The sequence below is a fragment of the Centropristis striata genome, chromosome 5, assembly GCF_030273125.1.
Source record: "Centropristis striata isolate RG_2023a ecotype Rhode Island chromosome 5, C.striata_1.0, whole genome shotgun sequence".
NCBI lineage: Eukaryota > Metazoa > Chordata > Actinopteri > Perciformes > Serranidae > Centropristis > Centropristis striata.
Genome location: NC_081521.1, coordinates 9,345,157 through 9,363,787, shown reverse-complemented (window position 1 = coordinate 9,363,787; position 18,631 = coordinate 9,345,157). Strand labels below are relative to the sequence as shown.

The 18,631-nt window shown below is 37.8% G+C and overlaps 2 protein-coding genes across 2 annotated transcripts in view; both read left to right on the top strand.

Annotated features, from left to right (window-relative positions):
- arhgap4b (Rho GTPase activating protein 4b) overlaps positions 1-7,199 on the top strand; it is a 63,267-nt gene extending 56,068 nt beyond the window's left edge. Inside the window, exons 21-24 of the mRNA XM_059332490.1 lie at positions 2,313-2,426; positions 2,844-2,951; positions 4,365-4,467; positions 6,506-7,199. Of these exons, the coding sequence (XP_059188473.1) occupies positions 2,313-2,426; positions 2,844-2,951; positions 4,365-4,467; positions 6,506-6,718 (538 nt within the window). The 3' untranslated portion in view covers positions 6,719-7,199. The remainder of the gene's footprint in view (positions 1-2,312; positions 2,427-2,843; positions 2,952-4,364; positions 4,468-6,505) is intronic.
- Positions 7,200-12,809: 5,610 nt separating this feature from the next.
- Positions 12,810-18,424, top strand: cav4b (caveolin 4b). Its single transcript, XM_059332495.1, has 3 exons — positions 12,810-13,227; positions 15,003-15,190; positions 18,202-18,424. Exons 1-3 carry the CDS (start codon positions 12,826-12,828, stop codon positions 18,383-18,385), a joined length of 774 nt encoding a protein of 257 aa, XP_059188478.1. The 5' UTR covers positions 12,810-12,825; the 3' UTR covers positions 18,386-18,424.
- Positions 18,425-18,631: the final 207 nt, after the last annotated feature.

The following is an 18,631-nucleotide window of genomic DNA, read 5'->3' as shown; positions in this document are numbered from 1 at the left end:
CAACCACTGCCAACAGGATCTTCCTTTATGACAGAAGTGGATCTTGAAATCTCAGCTTCTATCCCAGTGTGAGATGGTAGGTTTTGTAGAATTTGCTTTATTTCCCTCTCAGACCATAGACTGCATATAAAAAATGGGTGTGGTCACCGTGATGTCACCCATTGGTTTGTGGCCTGCCAGTTTGAAGCATCGAGTTCAGCGTTACACTCGTCCTCATCTAGTTTCCGATACAGGAAGCATGACCATATTTGGACTGTGGAGGAGGAGAGGGATCTGATCACTGACTACAGCCTCTCTACACCTCAACCTGACTGAGAGAAGCTGCTGCTAATTCATGTTAGCATTAACTGGAGCATTAACTGGGATGTTAGTTTTGACAAAAACAAAAACAAAATGTACGTTACTTACCTCAAAACTGAGCAGCGACTCCTTGGAGTGTCTGTTAGTCCAACCAAACGCTGAACAAGACATTTTTACTGAACAAAACGTACAAATAAACTGTCATCAAGTGAAAATACAGTGAAAGGGTCAAAGTTATGAAACCAAACCGCTAAATGTCCTTTTTTATGTCTATACAACGTTATAGATAACTTTAATGACACGTTGCCATGGATACACATTGTTCTGTTTCTCTCCTGGTGACGGCTCGCCTTGTTAGTGACCTGTCAATCAAAGGTAGCCACGCCCCAAATCATACAATTCTTTATCTTCTATTTTCTTCTAAATGAGGCCATTATTTACTAGCCTGGGTAAACCCAGACTGCCTTGCATACTCAATTTCATTTCGAACTGTGAAAGGGTTTGGAAACTACACAGGTTTCTTAGCCCTGTTTTTTTAGGAATCCAAAAAATGTTTACTGAGGTAATAAATCAAGTGAAAATTCGGGTAATTATTTCATAGGCTTCCATACAACCAAACTTCTCTTTGAGCCTGTGGTGTTGCCACCTGCTGGCCATTAGAAAGAATGCAGGTTTAAGGCAGTTTTGCATTGGCTTCACTTTTCAGGCTGGAGGTTGGCGCTTGCTCAGTGGGTATGATTTTCTAGGCACAGTACGTGAACACTGACACACACTCTAAATTAAGGACTAATTCAATACCCCAGCCCTCAGCACACTCAGAACCAGCCCCCAAAAAAGTATGTGTCTTTTCTTTACTTTGTGTTTTCTGTAATTTGAAGTGACATTCTGACTCTCTACTCCCACCTGGTGATAGGCATCATTTTTGCACCATTCCAGCTATAGGGGAAGTGGTGGTCCTCACAAATAACTCAACGATCGTGGCCCTCACAACTATATAAAGACGTGTGTGTGTGTGTGTGTGTGTGTGTGTGTGTGTGTGTGTGTGTGTGTGTGTGTGTGTGTTGCTGGATGTCATGGGAAAAAAAATCACATTAAACATGTGCCACATTTCAAAAGGTTTAAAAACCATTGGTTTGGACACTCACAGGGAAATGTTTAAGCAACAGTTTTATATTCTGTACGTGTGTGTGTGTGTGTGTGTGTGGGTGTTAAAACTGCATATCTGGTGGAAGTACATATCAAGGTTATTATAGTTATATTATATTAGTTATATTATATTATAGAAAACTAACAAAATAACGAAAACTAGAATTGAAAAAACATTTTCGTTAACTGAAATAAAAATAAAAATTAACTGAAACTGTATTTTGTGGTTACAAAACTAACTAAAACTAAAAAATTAAAGTGAAAATGTACTTCGTTTTCGTCTTTGTCAACTTTTTTCATACGTAAACCTTTTTGGTTGATATGAAATCTGTTTCATCTATCTGGTTTTATGACTTAATAAACTTATTGGGGCTGAGATAGATCAGATAAAGGAAATAAAGGAAACATTTATTGTGACTTTTTTGAATCCGGCACCCAACAAATACCCCATTACAAAAAAACTAATAAAAAATAAACTAAAACTAAGCATTTTCCAAAAACATAAAAAATAAAAATAAAACTAGCAAACTCACTGTTAAAACTAATTAAAACTAACTAAAATTGAAAACAAAAATTGACAACGAAATTAATACTAAAACTAATGAAAAACTATTATAACCTTGGTACAGATTTATCATCACCAGTTTTGTATGGACTTTATTGTGTCCATGCCTTGCCAGGTTTCTGCCTTCATCTACAAAATTTCCCACATAAAAAAAAAAACTTCTCACATTGAATAGCTTCTGCTCCCTCCTACAATTATTTTATCACTCAACCTTTATCCTATATTTAAACTTGTACTGGTTGTACTTTCTGTAGTGAAATATATTCTTAATATATCTCTGTCTCTTCTTCTCCTCCCTCAGGTCAGAGCGAGGGAAAAGAGAGGACGGAGGAGGAGGAGGAGGAGGAGGAGGAGGAGGAGGAGGCAGCACTGGAAACCTGACAGCAGAAGATCCACAGACGGAGAACACAACTCGGTACACACACACACACACACACACACACACACACACTCACACACTTACACACTCACACAAACACGCGCACGCATGCACACACACACACTCACACACACACACACACACACACACACACACTCTCACACACACACACACACACACACACACTCACACACACACACAAACATGCACGCGCACGCACACACACACACAGTCACACACACACGCACACACACACTCACACACACACACACAGACACACACACACACTCAGACATTGCCATATATGGATGCATTCACACCAAGAAACAAACAAAATACACACAGAGACAGAAATACTCACTCTCACATTATTGCACTCAGTTTACATGACATACTGTCGCATTTAAATGCACACAGCACTGAGTTAGTGTGTTTCTTTGTGCGTCTCGACAGGATGCGGGTAAACAGTGACAGTGCTTCGTTGCCTGGGAGACAGAGAGGAAGTGAGGGAAGCCCCAATCGAAAGCCGCCAACCTCTCCTGCCACAAGACACCTGCCAGTGTAAGACACTTTGACACAATCGATCTTTTGAGGTTTTTAAATCCTCCCTAAAAACACACTTTTTCTCCCTGGCTTTTAATCAAGTTTAAGTGGACATCTTGCAAAAACAAAATTTTATTTAAATTTTTTATTTATTTTATTCTATTATTGCACTGTGTTTATGTATTTTAGTATTTTAGTTTTTTCCGTATTTCCTGTAACTGTGATATCTGTACAGCACTTTGGTCAACCCCGGTTGTTTTAAATGTGCTCTATAAATACAGTTTGACTTGACTTGACTTGACAATGCATACTATGTGCGTTAATAGGGCGAAAGCTATGAAATAAAATAATTAAATTACTTGACAAATAAATTAATATGCCATGAAATTTACCAAAACATAAATAAATAAGCATAGCCATTAATTATTTGATGAAGTAACTTCATTTGAAAAATTATTAATTGTAATTATTAGTAGTAGTTATTTGTGTATTCTCTGAATCCCTATGATTCTGCCAAGAGTAAAAATGAGAAGAACTGCTTTAAAGTTATTTAATGTTTTTTAACTGGCCAGACAAATGGGTTATAGGTAGATAAGTGATATGACACTTATTTCTACATGTATTGATAATGTACTTTTTATGCTAAAAAATCATGATGATTTATTTAACCTTTGACCCCAAAAATGTAGTTACTGCACTCTGGTTTTGCTATAAAAGGTTCTAATAGTAATGTTGTTGTCTTCTTTCAGCTTTTTTCCGTGATTGATTTTCAAATTAAATTGTTATAAATGTATTTAATGTGTTTAACAACTCTATTCAAAGCTTTGTGTATTTTAATATTATAAAGTAATGTTATATTTTAGTCTTAATATAATTAACTCACTTTTTTACCTCGTCACTATTTAGATAATAATTTCTCTATCAAATTAACTTATAATATCTATTAGTCTTGTCTGCACTATTCAACACAATGAAGAAATACAAGGCTACACAGATTTTATGTTTAAATTCATACATATATATCCAAAGCAGGACATGGTAAGTGCAATTACTGAGTTGGATTTTGTGTTTTTTATATAATTATTTCTCTGAAATAAAGCAAAATTCAAATCTATACTTTGTCACAAGATAAAACTATCGCCCTTTTGATTTAATTGAAGTATTGTTTGGATCTTAAAGGAATAGTTTGACATTTTGGTTACACATTTTTTCACTGCTCATGTCTGTACGGTAAATATCAGTCACTACAGCCAGAACCATTAGCTTAGCTTAGCATAAAGAGTGCTAACCCATGGCTAAAGGTGATAAAATCCAGCATCATCAGCACCAGCACCACTCTACAAAATCACAGCTTCTGGCCAAGAAATAGTACAGCAGCTGATAGATGCACCTGTATGCTTTATCTCACCTGTGTTACTATTTATCTTTCAGGTCTCAGGAGAGAAGACACACATTGGACACAGTGAGACAGGCCGGCTTCAGACCCACAGACAGACCTCCATTTGGTCTGCCAGAGAGACAAACAGTCGACAAGGTTGGTCGTTCATCCTGGACTCAGACTGACTGAAGTGGAATTTAGTGGACTTTAGTTGATGCTAGTGATACATGTAGGCTTTGTTCCAAATCTGAATAAACCTTCTTGCTGAACTGTTCTGGTTAAATCCGCTAACACCTCAGCCTCTCTCCAGTCTACACTGCAAAAAAAGAAAAGTTGGGTGAACTCAAAATTTCAGGGCAACAAACTTCGATAAAATTTTAAGTTGGACAATAAAACTAAATATTTTAATTTTTGTTTTTGCGTTTGCTTAACTCTGAATTCAGATTTTTGTCAACTCAACTGTAAGTTGTACTAATTTATAATTTCACATTGTAATAACTTTTAATCCTTACTTCTGCTAACTTCTGCAATGTGCTGAATTGGCACGATTGTAACGCTGCTATGAAATGTCAGCTAATGTTGCGACCACAATTTTGAGTTAGCATTGATACGCTAATGGCTACTCTTGTAGCTGTAAGAAGCAGCGCCGCTAGCATCAGTTAGCCGCTAGCATCAATTAGCCGCTAGCATCAGTTAGCCGCTAGCTTCAGTTAGCCGCTAGCATCAGTTAGCTGCTAGCTTCACTTAGCCGCTAGCATCAGTTAGCCGCTAGCTGTCGCTAATGACCGAATTTCACCGCTTTCCCGCATTTCACAACAAAGAAATAAGAGTTATCAGAACTATTGTCCCTTGTTGTGAACCCCAACATAAAGATATAAGTAACAGCAACTCACAAACTTGTTTTTGAGTTGTTGTTACTTATATCTAACTAAAACTAAAACAAAAAAAAACTTCACTAAAACCAAGCTTTTTCCAAAAAATAAAAACTAATTAAACCTAGCAAACTCGCTCTAAAAACTCTATTAAAACGAACTGAATTTCGTCACTCGATTCTTTCGCTCTCCAGCGCAAAAGACCAACTATTCGAATCAGACTGCCTGTTGGAGGTCCTGTGGGAATACTTCAGCAAATCACTTTCATATTTTCTGGGCCTGTCCCTCTGTGGCTCCATTTTGGAGAGAGATTCTTGGGGTCCTGGAGACTGTTTTTAAAAAGAAAATGTTTCTAAACTTCAAAGTCATGTACCTATGTGATCTGGACGGACTTGAATATGCTAAGCGGGACAAATACCTTTTGAGAGTGTTGTTAGTGGGGGGTAAAAAGGCTCTGACCAGGAAATGGGTCAAGAAAGACAAACCGACAATAAATGATTGGATTGATGTAATTTACAATATATATGTTATGGAGAGAATTACATTTAAACTAAGAAACCAAACTGATGTTTTTGAAGAGAACTGGTCAAAATGGCTCATCTATGTGTTAACTGTAAGACCTGATTTCATATAGATTTTTTTAATGACTTCGCTATTTTCAAGCAGCATCCTTATATTTTTATGTATGATGTGCTTATGTCGACTCTGCTGTTTTACTTAATGCACAATCCTCCCCATGTTATGTTATGTTGTATGTTCTAGTGCCCACTGGCACTTATATTGTATGTTACTATATTGTATACTATATTGTATGTCTTGTATGTTACTAAGAAAAAACTAATAAAAAGTAAATAATTAAAAAAAAAAAAAACTAACTGAATTTGAAAACAAAAAATCACAACGAAATTAAAACTAAAACTAACGAAAAATCCGAAACAATTTTAACCTTGATAGGAGGTTCTCGTTTGCTCAGCGTGTTTTTTCTGATGACTTCCAGATGTCAGATGACTAAAAATCCTTCATCCAGTTCAAATATAGAGTTAAAACATAGAATAGTGTTAAAATAAAAATGTGGCACACCTGGAAAAAAGAAGTGTTCCTTGATTTAAATTGCAGATTTCTTTGGATTAGGAAATTGTTGGAAACATTTAGGAAAATATAAGTACACAACTCAACAAAATAAACATAAGTCTATAAATAATGACATCTAAAGACATTAATAATCCGACCACAGTCAGTCCAGTTGATCAGTGGGAGGTGTTATCAGGCTTTCATGTGTCCTCCATCTCTCTCTCTCTGCTTCTCCTCCTCTTCTCTCTCAGGAACTGATCAGCCGTCAGATGAACTCCGTGTTCAAGGAGCTCCTGTCTCGCCAGCCTGCTGCGCCTCCGTCCACCCTCCCCGCCCCCGCCGCTCAAGCTCCCTCCTCCTCCTCCTCCTCCTCCTCCTCTTCCTCTCTTCCTCAAGCTGCCCCTGCTGCCAAAAAAGTAGGATTTGGCATCAGAGGACGGGCCCTTTTCAGACCGGTGGACTAAAAGAGAGGAGCGGATTTCCTGATTTATTGTTTAAAAATGATGATTATGCTGATGCCGATGATACATGTGGTGAAGATCTTGATTTATTTTTTCCACACGTGTATAATATTTGCGTCTCTGCCATCTCATAGTGCCACTAGTCTCGGTGCCGTGTAACTGTGCGTCCAGTGTGTCTGTTTTCCAGCTGGTTTTGGTCTTTTTTTTGTTTTGGTCTGTTTTTGTTCTCCAGGCTTTTGTAATTTTTGGGAGAATCAGGGATGTGACATCACCAGACTGACTTTTTAAAGTGGTTGCCATAATGCTTACAACAACATCAACAAAATACTGCCCCCTAGTGGCAGGTCTGAGATCAGCTCACCCTTATGATTTGTAATGCTTCATTTTATGAAAACAAAACTGATCTGGGGCCTGAGTGCCTTCACATCTTTAACCTTCACATTTATTTCATGTGAAAAGATCTGGTAGGGTTGAACTCTGCATATTATGCTTCAAAAAGATCTCAGAATGTGTTTGTGGAACCCCAAAGTGTTCAATACATAAATTAATATAAGCCAATATGAAGTGAATAAACATATGAATACACTATGTCAAGTTTTTAAATAAACAAATAGTTTGTGAAATAACTGAGGAAATTGTTAAAACTCAATTCATTATTTTGAAATTTTATCATTGTGTTTATAATATTAATAATTTTTTTTTTTTTTATGGAAGCCTATTACTGCCAATATGATGGGAAAATGGTTCATGTAAGTGGCAGTGTAAAACTCTCTTGAAATAACAACATAATATCTCAAAAAATAATGGTTTAGAGTCAAAAATATAAATAAAAAAATATTGTTATCTCAAAATAATTATGTATCTCAAAATAATGACTTATCAGAAAATAATGTCAGTATCCTAGAATAATAAATTAATTTTCTTGAAATAGTCCTAAATTAATGATTTGCTTATCTCAAAATTGTGAATTTCACAAGATAGAATTCAATTTTCACCTTTTTTTTTTTCATTTATCATTATTTCACAAACAATCATTGTTTTATTTAGCTTTGCCACATGATTCACTCATGTGAATATGTCATATTTATTTATTTATTAACTTTTATTACACATACATCTATATATATATATATTTAATACTGAACATTTTGGGGCCCTATAGCTTGGAAGACTGGAAGCAGTGGGGTCGGTACTTTATAGCAGCATGCAGCGTTAGCACACACACACACACACATACACATATATGGAAAACACATTCCCCTTCATATGTGATACATGGCCTGATACGCAGGCCAAAACTCAGGGCTTTTGCAGAGTTAGAGCCGGGCTAACTCAGGTTTGGCTTCAAAGGAATAAGTAAGAGTTTCTCACTCAGGGCTTTGGTTGACTGACTCTTCAACTGGAAACTGTGCCCTAGCCTCAAGAGCCAAAATGGCCCCCATATCAGAGAGGATCCAGTGACTTCCTCTGGTTTAAACTGTGAATGCAACGGCGACATTTTGGAGCCACACAATCGAAACTCTTGTCTCATTCATCCACACATTTTGGCCCCCCTCTGACTATATCTAGCACCATCCACAGGTCCCATTGTTTCAGGATTTTTGCAGTGAGGTGTACAAATACTTTGACTCCAGAAGCATTTGAAATGTTCATACATATGGCATCTTACCTCTGTCGTGTTTCAGTATTGGAAACATAGAAGTAGGATCCTTTTTAATTGATTCTGCCTCTATGATTAAAATACCCTGTTATTCTGCATCACTGTTTGATGATGTCACTAAATTTACTGTGTCCAATTGTATATGTGAAAAAAAAAGAATTCAATAAAGATGATAAAGTGATGAATGATCAAGGGGTTGTCAGTGTATTTAAATTGCTTAAATGACTGTAGTCTATACAGGGGCAAGCTGTTCTCACTCCTAAGAAGACACACAATCCTCTCAGCAGCATGTATGAGCACAAGGGTCAAAGTTCAAGGTGTGATGTTAACCCTCTATGGTACGGTGTTGCCCTCAAGCAACATACCCATTTTTGGCCTGTTAAATTTCTATAATGCGTGTTTTTGAGTGATGCGTTACTTTAAAAAAGAGGGAAGAGTATAGGGAACCCAGGAGGCCATATTGAAACCCTATTTTGCAGACTTTTCCAAGGGAAACAACTTTGCCATTTTGCGCCACATAAAAAATCACTCAAAACGTCATTTCCTGGCCCCTTTCCCATCTGGAAAAAAATACATTTCTACTTATAAGTGAGTAAACCTTCATTTTTTATAGTTTCATACACTTAGACTGTTCAAGACATTCATTTTAATGCGTCGTTGGTTCAATGGTACAGTGTTGCCTACAGGCAAAATTCAGACAAGAAACCGGTTAAAAAAGTTCCTTTTATAATGTTTTTAAATTTAAAATGTTATGTATTGTACCCTGTTGAAGCTACTGAATCTTTTACACATGTTTATTAAATAAATTATGTTAAAATAATTTTAAAAACTTTCTTTTTCACTTGTGCACCATTATGGTACAATGTTGCCTACGGGCTAACAAACCCCAAAAACTTCCACAAAAACAAGAATTATAAAATTTCTTCAGGTTATGTTTGTTTTGTGTATTTTAAGACAAAAAAGCACTCCAAACATTTTTTTCCTAACAGGCATCATAATGCGTACCATAGAGGGTTAAGATGAAGTACTGTATCCCAATTGTTGGGTTTCAGTTACGTGATTCTGATGGCACGCGAAGGCATCGCAATCAGTAGCCTAAACATGGAGGAAACCATAGTCCGAACGATAGCACTAGCATGCTAACGATAGCCCTCTAGCTCGCCTGTATCAAGGTTATAATAGTTTTGGATTTTTCATTCGTTTTAGTTTTAATTTCGTTGTGATTTTTTGTTTTCAAATTCATTTACTTTTAATACGTTTTTAGAGCGAGTTTGCTAGTTTTAATTCGTTTTTATTTTTTGGAAAACGCTTAGTTTTAGTTACGTTTTTTTTAGTTTTAGTGTTAGTTTTATTTTTTTAGTAATGGGGTATTTGTTGGGTGCCAGATTAAAAAAAGTTGAGAAAAAAAATTGTTTTGGATTTTTCGTTAGTTTTAGTTTTAATTTTGTTGTGATTTTTTGTTTTCAAATTCAGTTAGTTTTAATAGAGTTTTTAGAGTGTGTATGCTAGTTTTAATTTGTTTTTATTTTTTGGAAATGCTTAGTTTTAGTTTAGTTTTTATTCGTTTTAGTGTTAGTTTTAGTTTTTGCTTAGTTTTAGTTTAGTTTTTATTAATTTTAGTATTCGTTTTTTTTATAATGGGCTATTTGTTGGGTGCGAGATTTAAAAAAGTCACAATAAATGTTTCCTTTATTTCCTTTGTCTGATCCATCTTAGCCCCAATAAGTTTATTAAGTCATAAAACCAGATAGATGAAATAGATTTCATATCAACCAAAAATGTTTACCTATGAAAAAAGTTGACAAAGACGAACACGAAGGACATTTTGTACCCACAAAATACAGTTTCAGTCTTTTTCAATTCTAGCTTTTGTTATTAAATTAGGTTTCGATAACTATAATAATCTTGGCCAATCACATTGCTGTTAAACAAATCAAATAAATTAATGATGCACGTTTAAGTTGGTCTCTCTCAACAGCACCGAGTTGGTCTTGGGCTCGCCATCGTTAGCACGCTAACGCTAGCACGCTGACGCTAGCACACTGCTGCTAGCACACTGCTGCTCACAGGTAGCTCAAGTAGCTTAACTCCTCTGCTTAATCCTCTAAAGTTTTGGCTTTTCCAGAAGTTTCCATGTCTCATTTAGTGTGTCTCTTTTTCAGCAAAAGTAAAAATCACCAAGACCAAGTGTAACATGATTTTACTTTACTTAGATTTTTCAAATTTTGCAATCTTTTGTGTGTTTTTAGTATTCTTTTGTGTTTTTTTGTTATTTTTGTGTTTTTCCTGTGTTTTTTGTAATTTTTTGTGTGTGTTCTGTGTGATTTTTGTAATTTTTTGTGTGTGTTCTGTGTGATTTTTGTAATTTTTTGGTGTGTTTTTGTGTGTTTCATGTGTGTTTTTTGTAAAAAAGAAAATAAAAAAAAAAACAATTTTTTTGTAAAAAAAACAACAACAACAAAACAAATTGTGCTTTTTGTGTGTTTATTTGTGTTTTTTGTAATTTTGTTTGTGTTTTTGTTTTTTATGTGTGTTTTTGTAATGTGTGTGTGTGTGTGTGTGTGTGTGTGTGTGTGTGTGTGTGTGTGTGTGTGTGTGTGTGTGTGTGCGTTTTCACTGGATTTCGGCCCGATCTTTAAGCGTCATCTGTGTATGGAAACTGAAAACCAAAAACTCGATATGGAGTCAAAAACCTAAAAATTTAATAAATTAAGTTGGAGATAAAGAAACTAGAGAATGTTGTAAGTATACATTTCACCACAGCAGCAGCAGCAGAAGGTCATGGTTTAAACTTTAGACTGTATTTAATGTGGGGTTATTTTTCTTAACAGCTTTAAAAAGAGATTCACATATCATTCATGTTCATTTTCCACTTGTTTGCTGCATTGTTGGTGTGTGTATGTGTGTTTGATTGTTTCAATTTCTGTATTACCACGTCACCCAAGTGCTGTAACACGATCTTTAAGACTCATCCACTCCTCCTCCTAAAATAACCCCTTTTCCTAATGCACACACACACACACACACACACACACACCAAAGGAATAAGTGGCACTGTCCCACATTAGCACTTCTGCTGCTCTAAGTCAGTGTCAAACACTCTAGGTGTCTGTGTGTGTGTGTGTGTGTGTGTGTGTGTGTGTGCCTCTGTTTGAGTTCTCATAAGCCAGCTGAGCTCTGAGGGGACATTGTGATTAAGCGGTTGAAGTGATCTCATTGACATTTCAGATTAACACTCTCTGCAGGGCTCCCCTGCCTTGTCTCTGTCACTAATACAGGATTAAGATAGCACTTTAAGTAAGGTAAGTAGGACATGATTCATCATTTCTATACTGTTTCTGTCCCTGTTTAAGATTGTCTCCAATCATTTCTCAACGAGGATATGAGTTACAACAAAAGTTTCATGCATATTTTAATCATATCTGATACATGCAAGTAGATTAAAAGTCTTTAAATCACGTCTTCAGAGTTTGAATCATATCTCTGGATTAGGAAATGACATGATTAAGATTTTACTGCATGGGTTTCGTTTTAAAATGACCCACTGCTATTTACAGATTTGGGTATGGCTTCTTTTTTGGGAGCTAAAGAACAGGTGGTGGTGCCAGTGCTCAGCTCGCTGCATGCCTGCAATGTGCTGCAGAAGTGTGTGTGCGTATGTGTGCATTGGTTTACAGCAGGGGTGGGTAATTAATTTTCCCAAGGGGCCACATGACCAATACCACGAGGGTTGCAGGGGCCGGACCAAAACTCAGAACTAAATTCTGCTCAATAATAATGTAATCGCTTTATAAAATATAGTAAATTATCTGGTTTTGAGCTGCTACTGATAGGAACACATGTTATGATAAGACTGTTAATGTGGAGTAAATCAAGTATAGCAGTAAAAAGTAGAAAATACTCCAATCACTATATCACTTTTCCATTTATTTTAAACACAACTGTAAATGACCTTTAGCAAGGTTCCTATATTTGTTTTTGTATTATATATCTTGTTTTTCATGTTTGTACATTTTCAAGGTGTTTTGCAATGTTGTGATGGTTTTATTTTTGAAAAGGTGCCGTCCAGTGTAAAACGGGTACTTTAATTTTGAAAGGTAGTGACAGGAAATAACCGGTAGAACGGTTAAATGAAAAAAACAAACGGTAAATAATAACGAGTGCGTCGTAATTCATATAAAGTTGATATAAAGTATCAAAAAGGCTTCTATAGTGGCTGACAGGACACAAGGTTTGTGAACGTTTATTTTACTCTGTCATATATATTAGTGGCTATATTTGTTGTCTTAACTATAGTAAAAGTGCTTGTTAGCTCTAGTGCTAATGCTAATGTTTGCTATTTTTTACAAAATAAAAGCACTGCGGTTATATTGATTTCTAATTTCTGGGTAACCTCACGCGGGCCGGACAAAGACAGCCAACGGGCCGGATGTGGCCCGCGGGCCGCCCAATGCCCAGGTCTGGTTTACAGTATAAATGTGTGGATGTCAATGTAAACCAAGATCAGATGGCGACTGCAGATATCCAGATATGTCTAATTGTCTTTAATCTATCTTCTATCTTCATGCATGTGCGTCTTCCTTCAGCGAGGATGATGATGGTGAGCGACGACTGTCTGGTGGAGTGTAAGATTGATGATGACAGTGATGAGGCAGATGGAGGAGAAGAACAAATAAGTATACCTCCTCCTCCTCCAGAGTTTGCATCCAAAGCCTCGACTCCAGCGCCCAAACCTCCGACCCCTCCCACAGCCCCTGCTACGCCCACCCCTACACCCACACCTACACCTTCACCTACACCCTCACTCTCATTGGTCAACAGGGACCCTCACGGCATCAACCAACACCTACAGGTTCATTTTATGTTTACTCTCTCTATGAATCTACATTGTCTGCCTAGCAGTTGATTTAAAGGCATGATGAGTAGGATTTGTCCGTCCTAGTTTGTAAAAACAGCATTAATAGTTGGCTCCTCCTCTCCAGCTTAATGACATCTAACAGGGCGCCACAACAGTGAGTTGTTAAACTCGGAAGTAAGCTAGCATTTTAGCTCCCTGTGGTCTAGCCTCTGAAACTCAATCAGTGCGTTAACATGCACAGTTTAATCGAGCTATGCTTAAAAATCGTTTTTGGCGTCTAATCGGGCTTCTGTCCTTGTCCCAGTTTACATGCAACTGAAAACGTTAAATAACTGACGGGAACGTGTCCTCCTCCTCAACACTGGGTGGCGATATTCGCCGTTTCAGCGGGCTAATATGGCGCCCTTTCAGGTTAACCTCAGTTTGACACTTTGTGCCCTCGCTAATCAGCTAATGTGAGAGTCACTGCAATCGGCTAATGTACCGGCTAATGTGACTGGCTGCTGCGACCGGCTACTGCGATCGGCTAATGTACCGGCTACTTCAATCGGCTAATGTGACCGGCTAATGTGACTGGCTACTGCCGCCGGCTACTTCTATCGGCTAATGTAGGGTGACCAAGCGTCCTCTTTTACCCGGACATGTCCACTTTTTACGTCCTGTCCGGGGCGTCCGGCCGGGTTTTATAAATTCACGAAAATGTCCGGTGTTCACTGTTTTTCATATATTTATTCATTTATTTGAAAAGAGTCTACGAGAGCTATTATTTTGTTACAAGTTTTTACAGATTTCATTTTATTTTATTACAGAAGTTAATTTTGCACCATTGAAGCATAATAAAGCATGTTCATCAACCTCCGAGAAGCCTGTCTGAATTTGTGTCTCGAGGCCGTGCCAATTGTCCTCTTTTTTGGAAATCAAAATATGGTCACCCTAGCTAATGTGACCAGCTAATTTGAATGGGTAATTTGACCGACTACTGCGACCCGCTTTCTTGAATGTTTTTGTTTTTGCGGGGTGGGGGGTGTAGCATGTGGAGCATGCGCACATGCGTTGTCTTGTCATACATGTCGGCTAAAGCACGACCAGCTAATGCCACTGGCTAATGTGACCGGCTAATGTGACAGTTACTGTGATCGACTAATGTGACCGGCTAATGTGACTGGCTACTTCGATCGGCTAATGTGACCGGCTACTGCCGCCGAAATCCCCAGCCTGATTTCCACCGGGCGCGTTACTGCAGCGTCACGTCAGCGTCGCGTATGCCGTTGCAAATAGGTAACACTCTAATCAATGAGAGCATTTCCACCGGGCGCGTAGCGTAACGCTACTCTGACGTGACGCTGCAGTAACGCGCCCGGTGGAGATCAGGCTTTATGGGTTAAAATGCATTTGCAATAATAAGTAAATTACAAAAACTGGGAAAAACACTTGATCATCAGTCAGTATTAAGTTTTCCTCAAGATATCAAATGCTGAAGTTTCAAGACAGAGGTCCATATCTCGAGTCCTGGAGATTTCCACTATGCACAATTTCTTGTGCCTCTGTCTTTGATATCTGCACACAGAATTTATTTTTATTCTGCACTTGAATTTGATTCTTATGATCTAATAGTGCTTTTATCTCTTCACATCTCTTCTGTAACTCTCTTTGCGTGGGAGTCAGTCAATAATCCTTGTGTCATCTGAAGCTAGTCAACACTTTTTCTTTCGCTCTATAAATATACTGACTTGACTTGCACCACCCACTCTCTTGTTCCCTTTATGCAGGTGGAGGTTAGTGATGTACTGGCGGAGCCCGCCACACCTCGAAGCATCGACCGAGTGTGGCTTTACAGTGTCGGTGGCTTCGAGAAGACTCGTATCTGGACGTACCGCTGCCTCTCCTTGCTGTTAGCTGTGCCCTTCGCTCTCCTTTGTGGTATTTTCCTGGCTGTCCTCGCCTGCCTACATGTCTGGTATGCTGGTGCAATAAAAATGCTCCCTTGTGCAGTCAGGCACATTAATGTCTGAGACAGTCTTATGTTCATTCATTCATCAAATGCAGAAGATTCTCTATGATAGCACAGCTGCTTAAAACCAGTGGTTCTCATTGCGTCTAAGAGGTTGGGTTCTTTCAGTGTGAAGAGGTCATACTGGCAGAGGCTCAAAATTAGATTTCCTTCACTCACTAACCCTTGGGCTCAGACCTTGGCTCAGATTTTTGGATCGGATGTTACTCTCTTTGGATAGAAACTTTAAAGCATGCTGCACACATGTGGCCCATCGTCTCTGTGTGTACACTGTAAAAAAAAGTCTGTTCAATTTACGGTAAAATACCAGAAGCTCTGGTTGCTGTTACAGTCAGTGGGTTTTCTACTGTAAATTTAAATGTAAATATCAGCAAAAACTGTAATTTAGACTGAGTAGTCCCTTGGTTTTTAGGGTAATTGTGTCCTTGTGACATTATGGTATTTCTTCTTTAATCTTACATAAAAAATGTGTTTTCTACAGTTTAAAAGTTTTGTACTGTTCCTTGATTTACAGTAATTAACAGCGTCTACTGTGGTGATATTCAATGTTTAATTTTACGCCCTATTTCTGATGCAATTTGACAGTGTTTTACTGTAATTTCCACAAACATTTTTTACAGTGTAGGGTCCAAGTCTATCATCTAGTAGGTAGAACAGGTCATTAAGCGACTGATTAAACAAGGGAGTGGCAAATGTGGCTGCCGTCGCTAACTGTGCACAACGTCAGCAGCCGATCATAAACAAAGCAGCATGGCTAATTATGCACAGAGTCTCCGCTGATCATAAACATAGTGATGGTGAATTAACGGCATCTAACTGTGCACAGAGTGTCCGGTGCTTGTTGTAAACAAACAGAGATCGCTAAGTGAACACCTCCTGCAGCAGCAGCACATACACACTGTACTGCTACAAAGCTAACTGTTAGCCTGTTAGCAATTTACAGACTGGACGCTAAGGAGTTAACATCCCCTCCAGCTCTGAGATTTCAGCTGTAAGAGACTGCTGCAGGAGGACTGTGCCGCTTCGACTCCTTCTATCTCTTCTTACTCTTCTTAAAGAGCTGCCGGCCCCACGGCTCTTTAAGAAGAGTAAGAATAGTAAGAACGAGTTTCCAAAAGTCTCCAGTCACACCAGAAAAAGTCGCTGGATTTGTTGCAAGTCGCTTTTTTTGAAAAATAATCGCTAAGGGGCTCTGAAAAGTCGCTAAATATAGCAACAAAATCGCTAAATTGGGCTTTTAATGGCATGTGTTGTTGTGCCGTCGAGTACTATGTCACATCCTGCTTAGAGTTCTATCCAATCAGTAACCAGGCTGTTTTCAGGGGAGAAAAACGGCCCAGCTCTTCAACAGGGACTAAAAAAGTCTCGTCAAAAGACAGATCGGGACGGCTCATATTAAAATTAGGAGCGTTTCGGCGAGTGAGACCCGCCTCATTCTGGGTATTGGACTGTAGTGGAAACACCCTTATTACCTGTTTTTCCCACCAGTTCCCACTAATGAGGTGCCAGTCCGGCTAGCTGTTTCCTCCGGTTTTTCGCTTAGCTAAGCTAATCATCGTTAGCCTCATAGCATAATTGCCTAAGTCATTTTTTGGCCAAATTGTGATATCTGCCTAACTTTACTCTCCTACCACTGCTGCATCTTTCTGCCTTATTGCCTATGTTCTCAGCCTATCAGAACACTTGTTAGAGTCCAAAATCACTTTCTGCCTTAGTCATCTCCTTGACTTAGGCATTTTTGCGGCTACATACAAACCAAACTACATTATTTATATGTAAGAGAAAAATTGCCTTAGTAAGGGCATTTTCTGCCTAAGTCACTTTTATCTGTTATGAAATCAATGTGTTTAATTTTTTATGCAAACTTGTTCACACTTACTTAGAATACCAATGGGCTTACTAAAAATTGTGTATTTTCTTGTTTCCCGAAAACGTTCAAATATGACTTAGGCAAATATGCTATGAGGCTAACGTCATGCTAGACATGTGAAATAGCCTGTGGATTTCTTTAGTGATTAAAACTGGTTATTACACTGTCAAGATTATCTTTTGGTGTCGTGGGTTATCATTCGCTACATGTATCAGAGTCCAAAAGAGGCATTACTTGTACAGGGATTTGCGACATTCAGTGAAAAAGGTGTAAAAATGATATATTAGCTCACACATTTGTGTCAAACTTGAGAAACAGTATGCTAGTTCACTCCCTACCTGGCTCTAGGTGACACAGGCTTCACTATGATTTACACTCTTAAACATTTCCAGAATTACACATTTTTAAAAAATATTTCTAACTCTTGTCTTTGTTGTTGACACAGAGAGGATGTTTTTAGATGGAACTATTTTTAATTTATCTTGTTTTAAGAGTTAATTTAAGAGTTAATTATTATTTAAACGTTCAACACGCTTATTTCTAGATTTAATAATCTTAATTTAAGAAATCTTGTCAAGTGAAATTTTTTGTTTTTTGTGTTAAAGTGTTCATGTGTTAATGTGTTTTAGTCTGGTCATTTTGTGGTCAATTTGTGTCTTTTTAGGTCATTTTGTGTCTTTTTGATAATTTTGTGGTCAATTTGTGTCTTTTTTGATAATTTTGTGGTCAATTTGTATCTTTTTTGGTCATTTTGTTTCCTTTTTTTGGTCATTTTGTGTCTTTTTTTAGTCATTTTGTGTCTTTTTAGGTCATTTTGTGTCTTTTTTGATCATTTTGTGGTCAATTTGTGTCTTATTTGGTCATTTTGTTTCTTTTTTGGGTGATCTGAACTGTGCTTGTGAGATTCTGTTCAGTGAGCGGGGGTCGCGGACAACATGCATGTTAAATTGGGGGTCGCGACTCAAAAAGGTTGAGAACTACTGATCTAGTCCATATTTACTCGTCTTTATTCAGTTGTTGCCGTCTGATTTCATTATTCCGAGCTTTCTTGGACTATTTTAATAATCCTCTCCCTCTCTCCCTCCAGGTTTGTGGTGCCTTGCATACAGCTGAGCAACACCTTCCTCCCATGCCTGCGGTCCTTGTGTTTGTGTGCTGTGAATGTGTTTATCTCTCCCTTCTGTACATCTCTCGCTCTCTGCTGCAGCCAAATCGCAATTACACTATCCAACAAGGACTGGCATCCAATGAAAGACAAAGAGACTGTATGAATGTGAGACATAACGAGTGACATCAAGTGAGTGAGTGAGTGACTGCACTGCAAAAAAAGGTCCAAAACCCAGATAAAAACGCTAAATCTGAGGGAAATGATCTTGCTGCATGGACAGATAATTTCACTTGACATTTAAATTAAGATAGTTAAATCTAGAAATGAGTGTTGAACACTTAAAAACAAGAAATTAACTATTAAAACAAGTAAAGTAAACTAAAGTAGTTTTTTTTATCTTGGTAAGAAA

What these genes read in the sequence shown, in the direction of transcription:
- cav4b (XM_059332495.1), top strand. Translation starts at nt 12,826, where the DNA reads ATGCCCAGGTCTGGTTTACAGTATAAATGTGTGGATGTCAATGTAAAC. An exon ending in GCATCAACCAACACCTACAG is followed by an intron (nt 13,228 to 15,002) that starts GTTCATTTTATG and finishes CCCTTTATGCAG; the next exon opens with GTGGAGGTTAGTGATGTACT. An exon ending in CTCGCCTGCCTACATGTCTG is followed by an intron (nt 15,191 to 18,201) that starts GTATGCTGGTGC and finishes CTCTCCCTCCAG; the next exon opens with GTTTGTGGTGCCTTGCATAC.